The sequence below is a fragment of the Caloenas nicobarica genome, chromosome 16 (genome assembly GCF_036013445.1).
Source record: "Caloenas nicobarica isolate bCalNic1 chromosome 16, bCalNic1.hap1, whole genome shotgun sequence".
Classification (NCBI taxonomy): Eukaryota; Metazoa; Chordata; class Aves; order Columbiformes; family Columbidae; genus Caloenas; species Caloenas nicobarica.
In genome coordinates, this window is record NC_088260.1 from 11,294,066 (window position 1) to 11,316,714 (window position 22,649).

General features: G+C 61.0%; 3 protein-coding genes across 3 annotated transcripts; all 3 read left to right on the forward strand.

Moving 5' to 3' along the window:
• Window positions 1–616: 616 nt before the first annotated feature.
• On the forward strand, window positions 617–10,267 carry VSIG10 (V-set and immunoglobulin domain containing 10). Its single transcript, XM_065646488.1, is given in 8 exon segments — window positions 617–878; window positions 1,497–1,781; window positions 5,763–6,044; window positions 6,863–7,156; window positions 8,152–8,262; window positions 8,746–8,758; window positions 9,401–9,561; window positions 9,701–10,267. Coding segments are annotated over 8 exon segments (1,479 nt in total). The 3' UTR covers window positions 9,772–10,267.
• A 730-nt stretch (window positions 10,268–10,997) lies between these two features.
• CFAP73 (cilia and flagella associated protein 73) lies at window positions 10,998–13,432 on the forward strand. The gene is given in 10 exon segments (XM_065646771.1): window positions 10,998–11,059; window positions 11,061–11,112; window positions 11,115–11,228; window positions 11,230–11,312; window positions 11,734–11,839; window positions 11,995–12,099; window positions 12,167–12,361; window positions 12,442–12,663; window positions 12,915–13,073; window positions 13,162–13,432. Coding segments are annotated over 10 exon segments (1,245 nt in total). The 3' UTR covers window positions 13,309–13,432.
• Window positions 13,433–15,736: 2,304 nt separating this feature from the next.
• LOC135995348 (protein regulator of cytokinesis 1-like) lies at window positions 15,737–21,658 on the forward strand. Its single transcript, XM_065646603.1, has 13 exons — window positions 15,737–15,820; window positions 15,950–16,082; window positions 17,168–17,401; window positions 17,480–17,650; window positions 17,860–18,009; window positions 18,258–18,405; window positions 18,525–18,661; window positions 18,930–19,025; window positions 19,151–19,297; window positions 19,626–19,736; window positions 19,981–20,091; window positions 20,511–20,616; window positions 21,630–21,658. Exons 1-13 carry the CDS (start codon window positions 15,804–15,806, stop codon window positions 21,656–21,658), a joined length of 1,590 nt encoding a protein of 529 aa, XP_065502675.1. The 5' UTR covers window positions 15,737–15,803.
• The last annotated feature ends 991 nt before the right edge of the window (window positions 21,659–22,649 follow it).

The window sequence follows — 22,649 nt, forward strand, 5'->3', positions numbered from 1 at the left end:
AGTAATGTCTGTATTGCTACATATAACAAACCAGCCTGGAAGCTGCTGTCTGCGCTGGTGGTCAATGTAGGTCCATTGGGTTCACTTGGCATCAGTCAGCAAAACAAAACCTGTTGTTGGGGTAATTTCTCCTAGTGCATCGGCTGCTGCGATTTAACCCCACGCTGGCTGCGGTGTGTTACCTTGGCCAAGGGGAATCCCAGGGACAGCTTTAAAGACACTGAAAACGTCCGTCCCTTTCCCTCCAGCTGTGCAGCTCATCCCTGACCCTTCTGCCTCCCCCTAGAGCCTCTTCATTCCGCTCCAGCTTTGCTTTAAGCTGCTGCCTTTTGTTCTTTCCCCCCCCATACCCCAGACCACACAACTCGTGGCGCGGTTCATTGCCACTTATCGCTGTCCTTCCCGCGCCCGCTGCTTCTGGGGCATCTCTAAGTGGCTGAACTACGGAAGATCCTCTAGGCCGGGGAGTTTCGCTTACAACCTTCACTTAGTTTTGCCCTCTAGAAACACCATCCCCAATGTGTTAAACGCTCCCGACCCTCGGACTGACCCGGGGGGGCTGCCCAAGATGGCGGGGGGGGCGCCCAACATGGCGGGCGGGCCGGGGGCGCCCAAGATGGCGGCCGCCCAAGATGGCGGGTCCCCGGCAGCGCGGCCTGACACACGATCCCCTCCACGGGCCCCGGCGTAGCGGGCAGGGGAGAGCGGGCGGGCCCGGCCGGCTCTGCCCGCCCTCCGCTGCCCGCCGGCCGGGGCGGAGGCTGCTCAGCACCGCCCGTGGCAGCGGCGCCCGGCGATGCGGCTCCCCGGCGGGACGCCGGCCCGCTTCTTCCTCGCCCTCTGCGTCTGGAGGCTGGTGCCGCGCCGGGACGCCGCAGGTAGCGGGGGCTGAGGGGCGGGGAGCAGCGAGCGTGCGTGGGGAGCTCCCCAGCACCGATTTACTTGATAAAAAAAAGTGACTTTTGAAAACAAGCAGGGCAGACGCTGCAGAAGGGGGGATCCTGCAGACCCTCGAGCTGGCTGGGGGGTCCGGGCGCCATTTGGCAGAAAAGCAGCTATCAGGGATATAAAAGGGGATGTCAGCAGTTGTGTCACCTTCCTTCAATACTGGGGTGGGGTTTTGTCGCCATTTTCGGTAGCTGGGACATGGGGCTACTCGGGCAAGTGGTCCAGCAAAGTGTGGGGTGAGCACGGACGCTGTGACCCCGTGCAATGAGTGCTTTAACAGCGCTCTTCTCGGGCTCCTTTGGGTCACTTGTTCGTTGTCCTCTCTCAGTCTCTCCCTGCTTTCCTGTTGAGACTTTTACGCCGTGTCCCTCTTCCTTATCGTGTGTCTGCTTTAAATGTCGGTAGTTGCCAAATGCACCTCGGAGATCCCTTGGTAAGAGCCCCCCTAGTTGATGTATATCAGATATATCAGATATCCAGGTCTTTGCTGACAGAAGAAGGCTTTGCCAGCTCCCCGGATCCCTAACGCCGTCCCTTGTGTTTTGCAGGAACAGAAGAAGTGGTCTTTGGGGAGGTCGGAGGAAGCATCCTCCTCGTGTGCCGAAATGTCTCCAAAGAAGCAACCGAGGTGGTCTGGTTTCAAGGGGACCCTCGTTCTTTCCCCCCACTCTTCTCCTCGAGGGTCTCCTTCCCCCGGGACGTCCGTTTCTCCCTGGTTGACAACAGCTCCCTGCGCATCACGGAGCTGCGGCTGCAGGACGAGGGCAACTACACCTGCAGAGAAGTGCTGAACGAGACGGACCACGAGCACCGGGTCCAGCTCCTGGTGGCCAGTAAGTCTGTCCCGCCTCCGGGAATTTCCTCCCCCGAGTCTCACAGGTCCCCAGATTCACCTGGCGCTGGTAGTAAAATAGTGTAAAAGAGGGGAAAATTGGCCTTATCGTGCAAAATCTGTGAGCAGGCTGATGGAACTCAATTACGCGTTCACTCACAAGCACGAAGACGTGTCTAAACGCTCTGTCAACGATCACTTGTGTGCAATGCAGAAGACCGAATGCCAGCTGTTAAGCCCTCGCTATGACTCTTCAGTTCCTTTACCAGTGGTAGATGATAAACTGGTTTTTGGACAGATCTTTGATATCTCGTCGCTGTTCCAGGGTGGCCCTTTGCCTCACAATCTGGCTGACTTGAGCATTCATAAATCTTTGGGTAGGGGCTGCTCTTCGCTGTGTTTTTTTCCCTTGATCGAAGTACATTTGAAATCGATGTGCTGTGCCATCCTTTTGGTGTGAGAACGGAGGGTCCTCAGCTGAGGAGTTGTCTGCAGCCTTCCAGTTTTGACGGAAACACCACTTTCCTCAGATTTCCTGCTGGGAGCGCCGTCCTGGGAGCGTGCCTGTTGTTGTCAGCACAGGCCATTATTTCAGCCTTTTTGTCCTGTTTTGATGCTCTCTCCCATTCCCATCTCTCATTTCTTTCGTTCATTCTCTCGGAAATGTTCCCAGCCCGGTGGAAGGTGGGGCTGGAGGGTGCTCAGATCGACTGCCTCGCACACCGCTGGTTCAGCTCCTCCCTGCTTCGCCGGGGAACCGCGATCTTGCCCGGATTCCTCATCTCTTTGGTGGAACAGCCCCCTCCAGCTCAGCAGGGAACATAGGTCCGGTGGCTGGTCCCATCTTGGCCCCTTCTCCAAGATGTGACGCAGGCTCTGGCCCCTGGGCTGTGACCTGCTGTCTTATATGCCAGCAAGCCCATGTTACAGGTTTGAGAAAAGGGAAGGATTGCTGCCAGTTTGCCTGTTTTGGTGACACTGTGTGTGCTGTTGGTCCCTGCCTTTCTCGCTGGTCTTTCCGTCAACACCTGCCGTGCGTGAGATCTGTTTTCTGTTTGCATTCAGGGTGTTCCTGCCTTCTTGGTGTTTGGCGAAGGGCGCGTGTCGTAAAAGTCATACCTGTTTCGTACAGATTAAATCTCTGAAAGTTCACGCCGATAAAAATTCCCTTCCTGGGGCAAGGAAGCTGCACATGGGGTTTGGAAGGTCACGGAGGGTTGGAGCGGAGGAATGGGGCCCCAGGCTGATTTGGAGAATATATATGTAGGTGTGGGGCTTAGGAGGGGTGAGCCCTAAAATCTAGGACATGGGTGGGAAACACGAGCAAAAGTTATCAATGGCATGCCAAGTGTTGGTGCTGCACTCTGAAGTTCATTTATTAGTGTGGAGTTAATGTGTCAATTAATTGCAAAGGTGTAGGACAGCGGTGTGCCCTTAAACAGGTGAGAGAGGTGGTTTTGGTGGTGCTATAGGTCAGCAAAGGCCAGAAGTTGGAGCTTCTGAGCCTCAAACTATAAGGACAGACCCTGGTTTTTCATGTTCGGTGTCGCTGGAGCAGCGTGAACCCCTCAGACGCAGACCTGGCACCGCTGGGAAGGAGCCACCCGGGATCTGTTGGCTTCATGTGGGAGTCACCAGTTCACAGTCTTCAACCCGTCTCTCTCATGGGTGGTACCAGAAAGTTCTCCCTTTGCTTAAAGCTGCGTTTAAAAACCCTTGGGCGGTAGAGGAGACGTTCTAGCACCCGGACAAAGGTGCAGCCCTGCCTCGAGCTGCTGTCCTGTGTTCGTTTTGGACGGGAAGCACATGGTGTGAAGGAGACGTGCAGCTGCACACCTCCGAGGGGCTTATTCTTACATTTGTGTGCAATTTGATACAAGCGGCTGTTGGCTCTTCTGTGGCACAGGGTTCTTTTCGTGAGGTTTTTTTTTTGCTTGTGGTGGGCGTGATGTTTTTAGCTTGTTGGGGTTTTAACGTGTTAGGAACAGATCTATTAATGTTTATGCAGAAGAGCAGAGCTGCACTGGGAGAGCTGGGGAGTTCAGGCTGTAGAGCCGATGGCTTAGGAGGCAGGTTCTGGAACCAGCACAAAACGTGCGGCTCTGGATGAGCCGGGACTTGGGGTCAGTTATGAGGCCCCCCCAGAGCTGGGACAGAAGAGCTGTTGCAGAGAACTTTCTCACCAGAGCTGGATGGTTTCAAAGATCATACGAGATGCGTGTATGTAGTTCCTGGAGAGCCAAGCCCCAAGACGGTATGTTCTTGTAGCTCACATGAGGTTTTGTTGTCATGTTTTGGTTTTGGTTTGTTTTTTTAACTCGTGTCATTTGGAAGTCACTTAAATGCTCTGCAGAATAACCATCAGGCATCTGTCTTGTGTGGGGCTCGCTATGGCGGTGTCTGGTCTCTCAGTGGGATCTTGTTCAGCGTTGGATTAGACAAACCAGCCTAATCCAGGAGCACAGCTTGTTAATTCTGCCTGGATCAGAGTCCAGGATCCCCGTGGCTGTTAAACACACACGTGTATGTGTGTGTGAAACCAGCTGGTGGGAGAGAGGCAGGAGCTCGAGCTGCACCGAACGCCAGCCCCGCTCTGCTCGAAGGGATCGCTCTGGGGTTTCTATCGGCTTCCGACCCCTTTGTGCCATCACGGAGTTGTTTCTGTATTTAAATAACAAACAGCCGTGGTGTTTTCTGAGCGATGTGCCCTGGCGTGAGGCCAGCGCCGACTTACCCTGCCCGCGTTCTGGGCTGGAGTTTGTCCCCGTCGCTGCAGCGTGGCGTGGGCACGGAGCGTGGTGCGTGGGTCAATGACACCTCTGTCCCTCGTGGCAGGGACAGCGGTGCCGGGAAGGAGCGGAGCAGCCCTGGTTGGGCTGCAGTGGCGCGTGTGGGTGGCCCTGAGCCCACGAGCCGCGGACACCCCGACTCCCTGTGGGCAGAGCGGCTCTGAGGGCCAGAGGAGCCACGGAAATGAGCCGAGGCTGGAACAGCTCTGCTGTGGGACAGGCTGAGAGAGTTGGGCTGTTCAGCTGGAGAAGAGAAGCTCTAGGGAGACCTTATTGCGGCCTTTCCATACTTAAAAAGGGCTGATAAGAAAGATGGGGACAGACTTTTAGCAGGGCCTGTTGCGACAGGACAAGGGGTGATGGTTTTAAACTAAAGGAGGGGAGATTCAGGCCAGACACGAGGAAGAAATTGTTGGCCCTGAGGGTGGTGAGAGCCTGGCCCAGGTTGGCCAGAGAGGTGGTGGCTGAACCATCCCTGGAGACATCCCAGGCCAGGCTGGACGGGGCTCTGAGCAACCTGAGCTGGTGCAGATGTCCCTGCTCATGGCAGGGGGGGCACTGGGGGAGCCAGGAAGGGCCCTGCAACCCAAACTATTCTGCGATTCTACACTAGGAACAGCCTCCTCCTCCAACAGTGTCCTGGGTGTGTGGGGACGTGCTCCAGCTTTGAGCGGGTGGCTCCGAGAAGCTGCTTCCCTGTCCCTTGGCAGGAGCCCTGGTGCTTTCTGTGTTCTCTCGGGAAATCCGAGTGCTGGTATCAGCGACGTGGAGGGGCAGAGCCTTGTCCTCAGGTAGTGGGAATCAGTGTCACCCCCTGTATCCGAGGCACGAGGACCTGTGCCGTGACAAATTGCCGAGGGCAGCGTGGAGATTTTGTTCTCCTGCTGCGTTTTTACGTGCTTATCTTGCCTCCGCTCGATAAAGCTGTGACAATATTTTTTTTCCTCCCTGTGCATTAGTCCCTCAAGGCTTGGCTGCAGTTGCTCTTGTGGCTTTTGCAGGACGACCTCCTGCTTGGTCCCTGTTGTGCTCCCCGGGGCTGTGGGATGCAGGTCAGGGAGCAAGACAGGGAAACCAGGATGACTTTCAAGGGATGTGATGGCAAAACCAAGCGCTTGCGGGAGTTCCAGCCCTGAGATGCTGAGAGCTGTGACTTGGAAACACTTCTAACCATGTGCTGTTCTTGCCGACAGATCCACCGCACTCAGCCCCGAAGTGCTGGGCCGAGGCTTCCCCGTCGGGGCTGATGCTGCAGCTGTTTTGCAGCTGGCCCGGGGGGTACCCGCACCCCACCCTGCACTGGAGAGAAGAGGGGCACGATCTGGAGAACTCCAGCTGGGTCATCAGCTCCTCCAGCAACTCGGACACGCACGTGGAAACGCTCAACAGCTCCCACCTCTCCCATCGCAAAGTCTTCAAGTGTGTCGGGAGCCACGTTGTCAAGCAGGAGGAGCCCGCGTGCACTGTGGAGATAAGTGAGTGGAGTTGCCTACCTCATTAACTATTAATTAGCCTGCTAATGGTGGGGCAGACAAGTGCTGGTCATTCTGTGCCCTCCAGAGCACTTAGGCAGCGCTCAGGCAAGCCAGGCTTGCGGATGCTTGCCGCAGGGGGATGTTGAGGAGGCAGCACGACTGGGTTTGTGCAGAGGGGACTGCAGGACAGACAGACGTCCTGCAGCTGAGATCCATCATGGCATGGTTACAGGTGGGTTGTGTTTTGGGTGCAGCTTCAGGGGCCGACAAATCACCCCACACCAAGCATTTCACCTGCACAAGCACTCGCAACTGTGTGAAAACGAGAGGTGGATTTAGTGCCTTGCTCAGCTTGAGATTAAGTTTGGCAGAGCTGGGTTTATAGAAGAAAGGTCGTGTGCACCCCCAGGTCCCCTTTAGGCATTGAAGGTGTCTGACTAAAGTGACTTTTGAAAACCTGAGCTGGATTTATCCTCCAATGATTGTCAGGGCTGCGCAAGAGCTCTGCAGATCCCGTGGAAAGCTCCTGGGCTGCTGTTCTCCTCTCTACCGTCTTCACCTGGGGGTATAAAGACAGGTGTCAAAAAAAGGGCTGAGCAACGCAAAAGTAGCTGGGATCGTTCCTTGGAGGCTGCTGAAGCCTTGTGAGCTGGACGCCAAATTTACAGCATTCAAGTCTCAGACTCCTGTCTGACTTCACTCTGTTAATGATTATTAATCAATCAGATGCCTGATTGCTTGTTATGTTAAACTCCTCTATTCCCTCCTTGACTCTTTTCCTTTTATTTTATTTTTTTTTTTCCTCTTGGGCTGTTCAGAAATCCCTTCCCTGGAATCGGAGCCCCCTAAGACCTGCTTTGTGGGTGACAACGTGACGCTGACGTGCCGGGTGACCGAGGGCACCCCGGCGGCACGGCTCACCTGGCTGCGGGGTGTCACCCAGCCCGAGGCGGAGATCCGGCCGGGGGGCAGGTACCTGATCGCCCAGGAGGGCAACGTGTCCCGGCTCACCATCCAGAACTGCTCCCAGGCCACCGACGGCGGCTGCTACGTCTGCAAAGCGCAGAACCCCGTGGGGCTGAGGGAGCTCTTCGTCTGCCTGACGGTGAAGCGTGAGTGGGGCTGCCCGGGGTTGCTGGCAGGGATTGAGGAAGACTCGGGGACATAGATCATGGGGGCCACTGGCCAGTCCCCACAGGGCTCCATTTGCCACTAAGAGCCTTCTTTGCCTGCTGACGCTTTCCATGCTCTTGCAGCAAGTGTAATGCGGGACAGGCTCCCTTCATTCCAGGTAAAAAGACCCAATTCCCCTCACCTTGGTGTAACAGGCCTGACAGAAGAGCATCTTTGGTCCCTCCTGGGCTTGTGAATTACTGGAGGAAGTCCAGTGGTGGGCTACCAAGGTGATTAAGGGCCTAGAGCACCTTTCTGCTGAGGAGAGACTGAGGGAGCTGGGGCTGTTCAGCCTGGAGAAGCTGAGAGGCATCTCATCAATGTTTATAAATATCTCCAGGATGGGTGTCAGAGGATGGACCAGACTCTGTTCAGTGGTGCCCAATGATAGGATGAGGGGCAATGGTCACAGACTGAGGCACGGGAGGTTCCATCTAAACATGAGGAGAAACTTCTTTCCTGGGAGGTGCCAGAGCCTGGACCAGGCTGCCCAGAGCAGGTGTGGAGTCTCCTTCTCTGCAGACATTCAAACCCGCCTGGACATGATCCTGTGTGATCTGCTCTGGTGACCCTGCGTGAGCAGAGGTTGGACTGGGTGATCTCCAGAGGTCCTTTCAACCCCAACCGGTCTGTGATTCTGTGATTGTGAGCACAGAGGAGCAGCTCCAAGGACCAAGCTGCAATGGGCAGGGGTTGATTTGCTTTCACTATAAGCACGTGGGCACAAAAATAGGGGCCCGGCTTTGGTGCTTTCGATACCAGCGATGCAGGATGCCTGAAACCCTCAGCCCTCGTGCTGGTTGGACTGTTGTGATGATGGGAAGCAGGAGCTGAGGCAGCACCGGGACCTGCTCTGTCGCTTGTTCTGAGATTTCCTCATTCCTCCATCTCCTGGTGATAAACTGTCTTCCTGTGTCTCCTTTTCTTTCTGCAGAGCCGGTGAACATCGTTGGGGTCGTGGGCGCAGTGGTGGTCCTGTCCCTGCTGGCCGTTCTCACCGTCACCGCGGTTGTCTTGTACTACAACCCTCTGCTGTGCCTGAGAGGTAGGAGCTCTCCTCTGCAGGAGCCAGGGAGGGGCTTATTCCTTCCTGGGGTGGCCTGGTGTTGTCCCTTGTCCCTCCTGGGCTGCTGTGGTGATCACCCCAGCCCTTCGGCCTCATCCTGCTCCTGGCCACAACCCTGGAGGCAGGCGGGCTGGAAACACAAGGCCCTTGCCCAGCTGAGCGCTTCAGGCACCGTTCCAGTTCCATCGCCTTCTCCAGGGCGCTGTGGCCGCGCCGGGCTGTCCCCTGTCCTTGTGACCGCGCCGGGCTGTCCCCTGTCCTTGTGACCGCGCCGGGCTGTCCCCTGTCCTTGTGTCTGTGTGTGTGGGCAGGTCACCTTCATGGCCGTGCCTCTACCTGCGGCTGCCAGAGACCGTCCTGGGGCTGGCAGGGGTCGTGCAGCGGAACCAGCCCCTTGCTGCCCCAGGGACCGCTCTGGTGCCGGTTTCTAACGCTGCTTTTCCTTCCTTTTCTCCCGTTCAGGTGCTGCGTTCAGGTGAGTGCTCATTTCCCTCAGCCCGTCCTGTGTGGCCTCACTGGTCCATCTCTTTGCAGAGGTGATGTCCCTGTGGGGTTGGGGATCCTCCTCGGGGGCAGGAGCCTCCTCAGAGCAAAGCAGTTCTTAGGTGGGAGCTGTGGGTGGGTGTTTGCACCATGTCCTTCCCCTCAGGAGGGGTGTCTGATAGCTGCATATGAACAAGCGCCTTCTTGGGTTCAGGTGCGCCAGATTTCTTCTCCGCTTGCTCACGCCCCTCCTGGCCCTGCTCCCTTCCCTTGCCCCGAGGGTTCTGTTCCTGCAGCTGTGGTGCTGCGGGACAGGAAGACTTTTCTGAGAGCTTTTGTTTCCCCGTCTGTATGAGAGAGGAGAACAACTCCACTCGGGAGCGGCTGGTGATGTTTAATTTAGGACATGAACATTTGTGGAGCGGTTGGAGGATCTGGGAGGCGAATGAGGAGTGGTGCACGATGCTCGTGGTGGTGCTGTTCTTTGCACATGGATAGCACAGGACTGGCAGAATCCATCAAAATGGGTCGTTTTGGGGCAGAGGGATATCAGCGCCAGGGGAGGCTCAGGCTGGGGGGCAGACCAGGCTGTCTCAGTCTTTCAGCCCCTCTCCACCTGCCCTGCTGCTCACAGGAATCAGGACTCAGGCGACGTCTTAGTGCTGGTGGACTCTGAAGACGACGATGAGGGAAAAGGAGAAGAGGAGACCATGAGCAGCTCCACCAAACATGAGGCAATGGCACTGGTCAATGGGAACAGCGTCTGGGCTGCTTCCCCCAGCTGCCTGACAGAAGGTGAGCCCTGGTGCCCGCCCCCCGAGATTTGGGGCAGAGCTAAGCTGTGGGTCTTCCAGGAGCCTGTGCCAGGGAGGGAGGAATTCCCGTTGTCTGGCTCGCCGGCCCTTGCTGAGCTGCTGCTCTGTGCCCTGTGCAGGTGACGATGGCGAGCAGCACAGTGGGGTCTCTCCATGGGAAAGGAGGGGAGAAGAGCCACGAGGCACGTAGTTCCATAGTTCCATTCCTTCATGGGGACACACAGAGCTGCAGCTGGACACATGTCCTCGTTCCGCGTGGCTGAGCACAGGCCGTTCGTGTCCTGCCACGGGCCGGTTCGGTCAGAGCATCCCCACATCCTTCTCCGCTCGCGTTTCCCCAGCTCTCACTCCGTCCTTCCCCAGCCTTGTTCCCCCATTTCTCCTCTTTTCATGTTCCTCTTTGTCTCAGGTGTCCCTTTTTAAGAAGGTGGCACCCAGTGCAGGCAGAGTGGGGAGGTGGGTCCCAGTAGCCCCCTCATCTCAATGCCTGTGACAAACTCGAACACCAGGACAGGATTCCGGCTCAATCACCGTGAGCGATGCTGGGTTGTATGGTGGAGAAAGTCGCTGTGGGGCCGCAACGGTCCCGGGGTAACGGAAGAAACAACTGGTGCATGGGTAGGACATGGGTGATGCTGGCTCTAGGGGGGCTTAATTGTTTTCATTATAAATGTTTTTTTCTCCTAGTCCTTCTGAAGTGTTCTGTGTTTAAGTCTGGAGTTAAGCTGTACCTTGCAGTGTGGTTTTGGGGGGGTGTCTGGCCACGATGGAAAGCACGGAGAGGACTTATATGGGAGGGGATGAGGGGAGTGGGATCTGCACCAAGAGGATCAGGGCAGCTGTGGGGGGAACTGTGGGGTGGGGAATGGGGTCCAGGGAGAGATGGAGGGACAGGTCTAATCTGAGCACCCCGTGGGTGACGGGAGGGATTGAAAAGGCACATTGTGGGCAGGGGAGGGGAGCTGTGCGTTGGGGGGGAGCAGGGAGGAGAGGGAGGGGATCGGCACCTGTGGATGGGAACGGCCAAACAGCAGGATGGGGTGGAACGGGGTGGACGTGGGGGGCTCCGGGTGTGCTGGAGGGGAACAGGAATCAATGCTGTAAAGTGGGGGTGGAAGAGCATGGAGGGGGTGATGGAGAGGTGAGTGCACGAGAGATCCAAGTGCGTGTGGAGAGTAACGGGGGATGTGAGCACATGTACAGGGGAACGAAAGGGACCTGGGGGCACGTGGGGGAGCAAAGGGGACATGGGGAGTGAAGGGGACCTGGGGGCACGTGGCATGGAAGGGAGGCACCCCGGGCCACACGGAGAGGAGCATTGTTCTGGATAAGAACAGTGTGAGCTGGAGGAGAGCTGAGAAGGTACCAGGGGAACTGAGCACTTGGGGGGCAGTGGTTGGGGTCCAGTTGTGCGCAATGGTCTCTGAAGGGATGTGGAGCCCAAACGGCGGTTTCCGAGGGGCTGCGGGGGGGACTGGAGGACGGAGTGTGGTCAGAGGGCTGCCAGCTGTCCCCAAGGAGCCTCGGGCAGTCCCTGTGCCCGGCATCCCCCGGGGCGATGCTCCAGGCCAGGAAAATCCCCGGGCGCTGCGGGAGCCTCCGGCTGCCCCGGCAACAGCGTCGAGGCGCCGCCATCTCGGCTGTGCCGGGCGAGGAGGAGGCGCCGGCTGAGATGGGCTTGAACCTGGAGGAGAGTTTGGGCCGGGCGTTCCGGGACAAGCTGCGGCTGCCGTGAGTGGGACCCCCCGTCCTCCCCAGGGACTGGCAGCTGCTGGCTGGGGCAAGTGGGGGCTTGGGAAAGGGGCCGCATGTCCTGCGTCCCCCGGTCTGGCGGTTTGTGTCCCCATCGCTGGGTCCCCAGGGTGCCACTGCCGGGGGGTGTCACCGGGTGGGTGCTGGGTCGGTGGCAGGGAGCTGTGGTGTGTCCCCAGGCGAGTGTCAGGGCTCCATCTCTGCCCGTGCCCCGTCCAGAGGTGCCGGGACACTTGGGTGCCCGCGTGCTGCCCGACACGCTCCCGAGTGGCTTTTACACGGATCCCCCGGGGAACAGAGCAGCGGTGCTCCCTGGGGGGGTCCTGCTCGTGCCGCGGTGGGGGTGCCCCTGGCCAGGCTCCCCCCCAGGCCGTGACAAGCCCCACACGACCCCTGGCAGGACGGTGGCAGCGGGTGACAGTGCCACGCTGCTGCCCTCCGCGCGGGTGCTGCTGAAGCGGCGGGAGGCGGCGGAGGTGGAGCGGGGGCTGCAGCGCCAGCGGGAGGTAAGAGCGGCCCCCGTGTGTCCCCCCCATGTGTCCCCTCCCTGGGGCTGCGGCCCCGGCTGCCATGGGGGACGTCCCCAGCTGTTCATGGGCTGTCAGCTGTGTCCCCCCCACCCCGGCGTGGGGTGATGCTCTCACACCCGGTGTTCCCGCAGGAGTTTGGGCAGAGGATGGAGCTCCTGGAGCAGCGCTGGCAGCAGCTCCGCCAGCGCAAAGACCAGCTCCAGGATGTCATCCTCAAATTCGACGCCTTCCTCCAGGTGCCGGGATGGGGCCGGGGCCGGGTGGGCCATGGGGACCCCGCTGACCCCCGTCCCCACGCCGCAGGCCTCGGCGGCGGGGCGGGAGCGGGCGCTGCGGCGGGCGGCGCGGGAGCGGGCGGCGGGGCGGGAGGCCGAGGCCGCCCGGCTGCTCCGGGAGCTGGAGGGGCTGCGGCAGCGCCGGGAGCGCCTGCTCCAGCAGACACGGAGCCTCCGCCGCTTCGGCGACTACCTGTGGGACGTGGTGGCCAGGACGGGGCAGGTGAGCGCGGGGGGTCCCCGTCCTGCCATGCCATGCTGCATGTCCCCGAGCCAGCCCTCTCACCCCCTCCCGCCGCCCAGTTCCAGGACGTCCCGGCCATGCTGGCCCATTTCGGGGCGCTGGCGGGGGTGCGGGCCACCCTGGCACAGGAGGCAGCGGCCGGGCAGGAGCGGCTGGCGCGGGGCCGAGCTCAGCTCCGGCGGTACCGGGAGGAGACCGACAGCGAGCTCCTGCGCACCAGGGACGAGCTGACCCGGCTCCGCGCACACCTCGAGGCCACCCGCCTGGAGGTGCTCCGGGAGGTGAGGGGGGACACGGGGTGCCCAGGCAGAGGGCCAGCAGTTTGGACCCCGTGTGCTGCAGGGATGCCCAATGTGATGATGGTGGGAAGGCGGGTGGCACCTCCTGGGCTGAGCTGGGGGTCCCCGCATGCCCAGAAAGTGTCATCAGCAGCTGTGCATGGGGGGGACACACCGCCAGGTCCCCCTGTCCCAGCTGTGGGGGTACAGGGGACACATGGCAGTGGCTGGTGGGGCTGTCACTATGTCCCCAGGAGTCCCGCTGGGCCCAGATCCAGAGTGCGGCCACCCAGAGGATGCTGCAGCTGGGGCAGATCAAGCTGGCCGTCCTGAACCTCTTCCAGCTCGTCACCGCACAGCTCAAGGTCCCCACGGACATGGCCCTGGAGAACACCGAGGCTCAGCTGGACACGGTCAGTGCAGCTGTGTGGTGGGGCTGGTGGGGACACGGGGACACTCACGTCCCCGCATCGCTGTGGCATCCAGCTCCTGTCTCCGCAGGTGCTGCTCTGCATGCAGGACCTGGCTGCCATCTGCACCGAGCTGCGTGCCAGGGAGCCGGGGCTGCGTCCCCCACGTGTGCCGGCAGCCACCGGCACACACCGGCTGTGCCACAGGGGTGCCAGGGGGGCTCTGAGCCAGAAATAGCCCCCAGGGGACAACTCCTGGGGCTGGGGAGAGGTTACCAGGGCCAGTGTGAAGCCCCAGGAACCCCCGGGGATGGAGGTCGCTCCCTGACAAGTCTGGGCCCCCCACGATGAGTGGCATGTGGGTGGCAGTGGCGCAGGCACAGGGGGGTGGCACCGCACTGGGGTGGGGGCCAGGGCGCCCCAGGGCGCCCCAGGCAGCAGGACCCAGTTGCGGGAACAGCAGGATCTGCAGCTCCAGCTAAAGGGTCTTGGACAGATTATACAGAAGTGTGTTTTTTGAGTGCAAGAATTGATAGCCCAGCCCAGTGAGAATGATATCTCGCGTCGGAAAACCGCCCCCATATGTAAGATGTGTGAATGTTGGGCCTGGGCATGAGAATGAGTGGGCTGGAGCGCCGCCCACAAGATATGCATGGGAACGTGACTGAAAACAGTCACAACATGAGTGTGGTGTGTTTGGAATAACGTTTTTTGAAAAAACTGTCCAACCTCTTGGTCCAGCCCTGTATCCGTAAACATATAAATAGAGAACTGTTAAGAAAAGAGAGCTCAGCTCTGCCTGGCTCTGCTCTCGCTGCTGACAAGAGCTCTGTGCCTGTGCGTCTGTCTGCGTCTGCATGAATCGTTCTCGTCGCCGCAGCCCCGTCCCCACTGCTGCTCCCGCGTGAGCCCGTGCGCAGCCCTGACCACGCAGCAGACCCAGCCCCCCCGCCCACAGCGCGACCCTCACCCGCTCTCCGGGGAACGCCGGCTCTGGGTCGGAGGTGATGGTGATCTTTGCCAGGGCCTGAGCCGCCTTGGTCTGCCCAGCCGCGGTGCCCTCCAGGGACAGCGGGGTGACAGCCTGCGGAGACGCAGCAGCCAGGTCACGGCAGCCCCAGCGTCCCCACGTCTCGTGCACGATGTGGGCAGGGGGGTCCCCAGCCAAACCGCAGGCACCCCAGAGCCCCCCGGCATGGCGCAGGCCAGCGGCGCAGCGGGGACTGTTCCCTCACCTTGCCTCCTCCCTGCGCAACCACGCCACCGGTCCTCCGCCTCCTCCACCAGCGCCAGGTGAGGCCGGGGAGCAGCGCGTGTCCCCAGCCCCGGCTCCTGCGGGGGTCCCGGGGTGGGGTGTTGGGGTGCGGGTCGGTGCCTCCCTCTGCTGAGCCCGACCCGCGCCCCGTCCCGCAGGTGCTGGGGCGCCGGGGCTGGCGGGGCCTGGGGGAGATTGTGCGGCTGCTCAACGACAACGACTTCTCTGTCCCAGGTAGTGCCAGCGCTGGGCAGGGGGCCCTGGGAGTGGGGAGGAACCTGGGGCTGGGGGTCCCATTGCACTCTGGCCCGTCCAGGCAGCGGCGGGGAGGACAACCCTGCCGGGGATGCCCAGCGTGTGATCCTCGCCATCTTCCTGGGGGGCTGCACCTTCTCCGAAATCGCGGCTCTGCGGTTCCTGGGGAAGGAGAGAGGTAGGAGCTGCGGGACGGGCTGTGGGCTGAGGTCACGGCCAAAACCGAGCAGCAGCCGTGCTGGGGGTGGTGAGACCCCTCCTGGGGAACAGCCCTGCCCTGGCTGGAGCCCGGCTGGGAGCGCTGGCTCTGTCCCATGGCTCTGCCCCACTGCCCTGCCCTGAGCTCTGCCCCATGGCTCTGTCCTACGGCTCTGCCCCACTGCCCTGTCCTGGGCTCTGCCCCACTGCCCTGTCCTGAGCTCTGTCCCATGGCTCTGTCCCACGGCTCTGTCCTGAGCTCTGCCCCATGGCTCTGCCCCACGGTTCTGTCCCACTGCCCTGTCCTGAGCTCTGCCCCACTGCTCTGCCCCACTACCCTGTCCTGAGCTCCGTCCCAGGCGCAGCCCCGCGGCGCACGGGCACTGGCGGGGCCTCTGTCTCCCGCAGGGTTCAAGTTCATCTTCCTGACCGCGGCCACCACCGACCGCGCCCGCACGCTGGAGCCCGTGCTCGAGGCCGAGGCCTGATGCCCGGAGGGGTGGGGGCTCTGCCCGGTGCCAATAAACCCCCGCTCCCGGCACGGCTCCAGCTCTGGCTCGGCGCTGCGGGCCGGGGCGGGCGGGGCAGCGCCTTTAGGGGGCTGTGCCGGGGCCGAGGGCAGCTGGGACCGGGGCGGGGGGTGGCGATGGGGTGACCCGGGGGGGGGGGGGGGCGGGAGGGTCCCGAGGGGCGGGGCCGCTCCGGCGCGTGCGCAGTGGCGCTCAGCCACCGCCCGGGATGGGCGGGGCTCCCGCGCGAGGTCACGTGGCTACTGTCGAATACTGAGCGCGCGCCAATTGGCCCGCGGTGCCGTGCCGTTAAGACACGGGCGCCGGTCTCGCTTGTGATTGGTTAGGAGCGCCGAACGCTTTCCGCTGCCGTTGGCTGGCGGCCGGCCTGGGGCGGGGCTGTTGGAGGAGAGCGGCGGTTGTGGGCGCGGCCCGCGGGGACGCTGTTGCTCGGGGCAGCCAATGAGCGCGTCCGGGGCGCGATTTAAATCGTGGGAGCGAGCGGTGCGCGGAGCGATGGCTGCGAGGAAAAGGTGCGCCGTGGGGGCCGCGGGGCCGCCGTGGGGGGGACCCGAACGGCAGAGGGACTCCCGGGGAGGGGCGCGGCGGGGGGGTCCCGGGCCGTGCGGCGGCACTGACGGCCGGTTTCCCGCCGCCCGCAGCGAGGTGCTGGCGGCCGAGGCCGTGTCGTGCCTGAACCGCGCGATGGCCACGCTGCGGGACATCTGGGAGGAGATCGGCATCCCCGAGGAGCTGCGCCTGGAGCGCACCGAGGTGGTCAAGAAGCACATCAAGGTGAGGGGGGCCGGGGCTCGGCCGGGGCTGGCGCTGCCCCTGCGCTCGCCCGCTGCCCGGCCCTGCGGGGCCCCGCAGCCCTGTCCCTTCCCCTGGCGCCCTCTTCGCTTGGCCCCAGCGCAGCTTCTGCAGCCGTGGTCCCGCTCGCCCCCGGCCGGCCGCTGACCACCCTGTGCCGCAGAGCCTGCTGGACATGATGGTGGCCGAGGAGGAGAGCCTGAAGGAGCGTCTCCTGAAGAACATCGCCCTGTGTCGGAAGGAGCTGGACACCCTCTGCAGGGAGCTCCAGCTGGATCCCTTTGAGGTACGACCCGCTTTCTTGCTCCGGGAGCAGCAGAGCGGTGCTGGCCGGTGAGGCTGGAGCTCGCCAGGCAAACGCTTGTTCCAAACCACTTTTCCAGACGCTTGGTAGAGCCAAAGGCAGCGGCCTGGCAGGTCTGGCCCTCGGGGGTGGCGGCGAGGAGGCCAAGGGTCTCACAGCATCTCGTTTTGTGTTGATACCTAAAATCAGCAATTAACAATAAAATAAGTTAATAAGAACAAGGGTCATAGATTTTAGGCACTTATTGAATAAGGTTCACAGATGTTAGGTTTTAAACACTTATCAGGTGTTAAGTCACAAGATAAGCAGGAAAAAGTTAGGATATATATGCCTTTGCTCTCAGAAGAGGAGGTGGTGACACCAGTGCAAGGACCAGTTCTTATTGTTTTTGTTACCAGCTGAATAATAAAGGAGTGTAATGCATTTGCAAAGGATTTATTTGAAATGTTATGAATATGTATGATCTGTGTGGATATAACCTGTGTCTGGGAATTGTTTGGGGCCCTCACTAGGCAGAACAATCACCGTGGGTGCTGATGCATCAATAAAGGTGATGCTTGCTTTTAAAACCTTTAACCCTGTTTTAGATGTTTCTTCAATCAGCTGATCGGTATCAGTGCTGCTGCTGCATTGGCCTCTTCCTGGGGAGCATCTTGCTCGGAACTGGGGCTTGTGTCCCGGGTCTTTGTTTAAGAGGTTTCAAATATGCAAGCCAGGTCTGTGAGAGTTGCGGAGAAGGGAGCTGATTTCTGGACTCTTCTAGGCGGAGGAAGAAGGTACCATTCTGCAGATGGAGAAGAATTTGCGTACCCGCCTGGAGACGTTGTTAAAGCACAAGAAGGACAGGAAGCAGGAGCTGGAAACCCTGCAAGAAGAAGACCGAGACCTGTGCGACATCCTCTGTACACCCCTGTTCCAGATTGACAGCAACGCCGTGCCCAGCCTGGAGGACCTGGATCGCTACAGGCGGCACTTGGCCTCGCTGACGGCTGAGAAGGTGAGTGAGGGGCCGAGGGTCTCACCGGGGTGGCACACGAGGTGCTCGCTGGTTCCTAATGCTGCTCGTCACCTCCAGGAGAAAAGGCACAAAGAGTTTGTCAGCGCGAAGCGGCAAATCATCCTCCTGATGGAGGAGCTGGACCATGATCCAGAGACCAGCTTTGAGCTCGACGTGGTGTACGAGTGCGAGGAAACTTTCTGCCTGTCCACAGACAACATCACGGCCCTGCAGACCCTGCTGCAGCAGGTATGTGGGCACATGGAGCCAGCGCTGTGGGGCTGTCGCTGCCTCCCAGCAGGTGTTGGTATCGTGATGTGAAGAGCAGCCGCTCAGTTCTCAGCAAGTTCCTTTGGGGAGCTTGAGAGGAGATCTGGGGAGCTGAGGCGGTGGCTTCGCTGGGTGCAGCGCAGCTGTCGCCTCCCCGCGCTGGCGCTGACCCCGCGCTCCCTGGGCAGCTGCAGGCCCGGCGTGCGCTGAACGAAGCCGTGTGCGCGGAGCTGCGCGCCAGGATCGCTGCGCTCTGGGACAGGCTGCAGGTTCCTGCCGAGGACAGAGACGCCTTCGCGGTGCACATGGCCGGGTGCAGAGCCAAGACCAGGAAAGCTGTAAGGACCCCCTTGTGCTGGGGAGGGGGCTGGGGCGGCAGCGCTGGGTCTCACCCTCCAGCCGGAGCAGAGAAGCTGCTCCCAGCAGCCAAGTGGGAGGAGAGATGGGCAAATCCTTCTCTCACAGGTGGAGGAGCTGGGAGCTGGTGCTGGCCACTGCCTCACCTTAGAAAGTGGCTTATGAGAAGATAAATCCCGTTCTGCTCCTCTCCTCATGCTGTCTCTCTCTGCTCTGGTCTCACTGGCAGCTGCAGCTGGAGGCAGATCGTCTGGAGGAGCTGAAGATGCAGAACATGAAGTCTGTGGTCCAGGCGATCCGGGCAGAGCTGACTGAGTACTGGGACAAGTGCTTCTACAGCCAGGAGCAGAGGGAAGGCTTCAGCCCCTACTACGATGGTGGGTGCTGGTTCTTCCTGCTTGTTGCCTCCCTGCGGGAGCTGCTGGGAGAGGGGCTGCCCAAACTGGCGGGGCATGAGGATCCTGCTGCCTCCTGACCGTGCTGATGTCTCCTGCAGAGGACTACACAGAGACCTTGCTTGAGCTGCACGACGCTGAGGTGCAGAAGATGAAGAGCTACTATGAAACACACAAAGATCTGTTTGAGGCTGTGCTGAAGTGGGAGGAGAACTGGAGGCTGTTTCTGGAGCTGGAGGTACCATCTGGGCAGGAACCGCTCTGCCAGCCTTGGTGCTGGGTCACAGGGCAGCGCACACCCCACTCCCACCCGTGGTGCGGTCAGAAGGACCCGGGCAGGGATGGGCGCTGTGTCTGGAGCACTGGTGGGGTTTGGGACGGGGCTGCACGGGTTTTGGGACGGGTGCACCGCAGGACCAGGGTCCTGCAGGCTCTGTGTCCCATGGGTGTGTTGGGCCATGGGCTGGGCTGGTGTGTTCGGTTCCTCCTGACTCCTCTTGTACCAGAGGAAAGCAACTGACCCCAGTCGCTTCAACAACCGCGGGGGGAACCTGCTGAAAGAGGAGAAGCAGCGGGTGAAGCTGCAGAAGACCCTTTCCAAGGTAGGTCCAGCCCTGCAGATGCTGCACCCCGGGCAGGCTGGTGCGGTGCCGACAGGGCCGTGTCCAGGCGCGGAGGTGCCCGTGGTCACGGGGTGGCCACTTCACTGTCCTTGTGTCCTCACCAGCTGCAGGAGGAGCTGGAGACCCGGGTCCGGGCCTGGGAGCAGGAGCACGAGGGGACCTTCCAGGTGAAGGGGCAGCAGTTCATGGAGTACGTGAGGGGGCAGTGGGAGCTCTTCCACCAGGAGAAGGAGAAGGAGAAGCAGGAGCGGGTGAGTGCGGAGCTGAGTGCGCTGCCCCCAGGCCAGTGGTGGCCCCATGCGGGTCAGGGAGCTGCTGCTGCCCCAGCTCTGTCCTGCCCTCTGCCTGGACACGGCTCCACATGCTGTCACCTCTGACAGTAGGACCGGTGCCTGTTGGTGGCTGCGTGGGCTCTGCCCCTTTCCTGGCCCCGGCTGTGCCCGAGCTGCAGCTCAGCTCTGGAAACCTGTGACTGAGATGGCCGCAGGGATGGCTCGCGGGCAGCAGCTCCGTATGCCAGCTCTATGCCAGCTCTGCGCCATCCTCTGCTCCGTCTGTAAACACCAATCTTTTGCGCAGCAACTGAAGAAAAGCCGGCAGATGGAGGCAGAGATGCTGTACGGGAGCACCCCACGGACCCCTGTCAAGCGCCGGGTGCTCAGCCCCCACACACCTCGCAAAGTGAGGAAGGTAAAATGTCAGTGCAAGGCAGCATGGGCAAGGTGGGACCTGTGGGAGCTCAGCGCTGTTGCCAGGCTGAGGCCACCCTTGGCGGGGTCCCCCTGGGTCCCACGCAGAGCTGTGGGAAGGGTTTAGGGTGCTACAGTAGAGACAGGGCCAGACACCTCTGTCCTCCCTGGGGACATCAGCCTGGTGCTCTGTGGGCAGAGGGCTCAGTGCAGCCCCCTGGGTGACGTGTGCTCTGCTCCTGCAGCTCAATGGCACGGCCCTCTCCAACGCCACCCCCAACAGCACCATGCGCTCAGCCTGTGGGAGAACCATCTACCACCTGCCAACGTCGCGGCTGCCGCCCTCCGGGGGGAAGGTGAGGGGCTGCCCGGGGCCCATGCACGCAGGGTGGGCTGGGGGAGGTCGAGGGGGCTCTGGCTGTGTCACTGCCAGGCTCCAGGATGCAGAAGCCGCCGTTTGTGCATGTCCAGCTGTGCTGGGCAGCTGCCACCCTGCCAGGGTGTTTCTGGGACCGGGTCGTGAGGATGAGGAGGGCAGCAGCGTTCAGGAAATCGTCCTCCAGCCCCGATTTCCAGCGCACCCACCTCTGTTCCTCCATGCTGCGCCTGCAGCTGGGAGGCTGTCAGCTTGCGGGTGGGGCGCTGTGTGTGTGGGCTCAGAATGGGTCCCAGACCCCGGAGGGCTCCTGGGGCTCCAAGCTGCTCCGGCAGCGTGGGGCAGCAGCTCCCCTCGCTCGGTGTGGTTCCCGTGTCCCGTCTGTAACTCTCCCCGCAGTCTGGCCAGGCCCGGACCCCCGGCTGCTCAACCGCGAAGCCCCGGCGTCCCGGATACAACGAGCGCGACAAGGAGAACGTGCAGCTGAACGGAACCACCCTGAGCGGTGGGTGCATGCCCGTAGCCCCTGCCCAGCGTAACCACAGCGTTAATTCTGTTCCCAGCACCTATTCTGAGTTTGCGGTAATTCACCTCTTCTAAACCCACCTCCCCTCGCTGGGGGGTGCCCCCCCATCCCCAAGCACCCCAGGGCTCAGTGCCGCAGTCCTACGCAGAAGGGTAGTGGAGCTGTTGGCTCTACAGCAAGAACTTAAAATTGGGGTTTGGCAGCTGAGACTGGGCACAGCTCGCATCACACAGGGCCTGAACAGACACAAACGCCCACCCTGGAACAGCCCTGTTGCCGCGATGCAGCCGCTCGCTCTCCCCACAGGGGTTGTTTCCAGCCCCGAGGTCCTCGTCCCCAGTGGGATGTGTCTTGTGGGTGATGCTCCCCAGCCTCCTTGAGGGTCTGCAGCCCGGTGGCCGGGGCAGCTGGCAGGAGCAGCGCCCTGTCCCACTGTCATCCACCTGACCTGCCCCTGGGAAAGCAGGGGAAACCTTTTCCTGCAAGGGGACCCGGCCTCTCCCCACCCTGTGCTGCTCTCTGAGCTGCTGGGGAAGTGGCTTTGCTGGCCCCCCCTGGCTGGAGGGGCCTCTGTGGCCTCTGTCCTTCCCTCAGGATGGGCTCAGCCCAAGTCAAACACCAACACCCAGCAGCAGCCTCGCGCCCATGCTCGGCACAGAGGTGCGGGTTTGGGAGGAGCAGATCCCTTCTCCAGCAGCTGGGCAGGGCTGTCCCTGTCCCCTGTCCTGGGGGACGCCTGTTTGTGTTGCGCTGACCCTGATGCGCTTCCCAGCCTGCAGCTCTTTGGGCAACAAGCACTTGTGTTGCTGGGAGGCTCTGGGTCTTCTCAGCTCCTGTACTCACGCTTTCCTGCCCTCTGCAGTGAGCGGGAGCCGCACGAACAGGGGCATTAGGGCCAGGAGCCGCTCCCACTGTCCTGCAAAGCGACTGCGCCTTCCCTGCTGCCCCCCGCGCCGCCCCCTCATCTCTATCTCCCGCTTTTGTTTCCACAGCGCGAACTTTCAAAAGTTTCCAAGTCTGAGAGCAGCCCCTGCATCCTCAACTCCACCATCGCCTCCTCCTCGGGTGCTGCCCCCGGCTCTGGCTGCTCCTCATCGCAGTGAATCTGCTCAGGCACAGTGTCCCGCACCTCGCACGGTGTCCCCTGCTCCGAGGTCACCCGTTACCCCGTCCTTGGTGGGACCCAGCCAGCCTGGCTCTCTGTGGGGCGGGGGGGGTGGAAGGGACACTTTAAAAAACAAACAAATCCTTGCTTTTGTTTTGGGAATTCTTTAAAAAAACTTACTGTTATGCGGAGCAGGGGCATGAAAGTGATATTTTAAAAAATAAATAAACTTGCTTGTTTGCGTTAGGGTGGGGGGCACAGGCTCTGCTGCAGCCTGGCTGGGGCTGAGCTACGGGCTCTGCCGTGCTGAGTGTGCTCGGGACAGACACCCCAATTCGGAGAGCTGCCCTCTGTGCCTTTCCCCTTGGGCTCTTCCCCTCCCTATTGCTGTAGCTCTTGTCTATCAGGACCTTCCTTTCCCGCTGTCCCAGCAGGTTTGTTTTAGCAGGACTGGCTGCAGCTGCCCGGGCGCAGGGCTGAGGGGCTCGTCTGTCCACGGCTGTGGGGTGGGGGGGTTCCTGGGGGCAGCAGTTGGGGCTGGCGTCCTGGGGCTGGTAGCGGGGGCCCTTAGCAGGAGCCCCTCTGCTGTGCAGCTCGTTCCAGCTCCCTCTGCCCACCCCTGATGGGGAAGGGGGTGGATTGTTCCCCTGGGCCCTGCTCTGCCCCCTCCAGCGCTGCGGTGAGGACAGCGAGCCCTGGGGACCTGTTTGCACCTTTGTTAACAAAGCTCTTGTCTGTGTCTGTCCTTGATCATGACTAATTTGCACCTTGTTATCACTACAGCCCCCCATTTGCTGTTATTTATTCTCCAGGTTTTTGTACCCTTGCTCTGTAGCTTTGTATATACTGTTGATGGGAATAAAAGATGTATGTGTAGATAGTTACTGCTGTTGGTGTGGCTGTGGGG

Bases quoted from the DNA above. Each gene is read 5' to 3' on its own strand.
- LOC135995348 (XM_065646603.1), top strand. The intron at 17,651-17,859 runs GTATGTGGGCAC...CTCCCTGGGCAG, and splicing joins TGCAGACCCTGCTGCAGCAG to CTGCAGGCCCGGCGTGCGCT. The intron at 19,298-19,625 runs GTGAGTGCGGAG...TCTTTTGCGCAG, and splicing joins AGAAGGAGAAGCAGGAGCGG to CAACTGAAGAAAAGCCGGCA.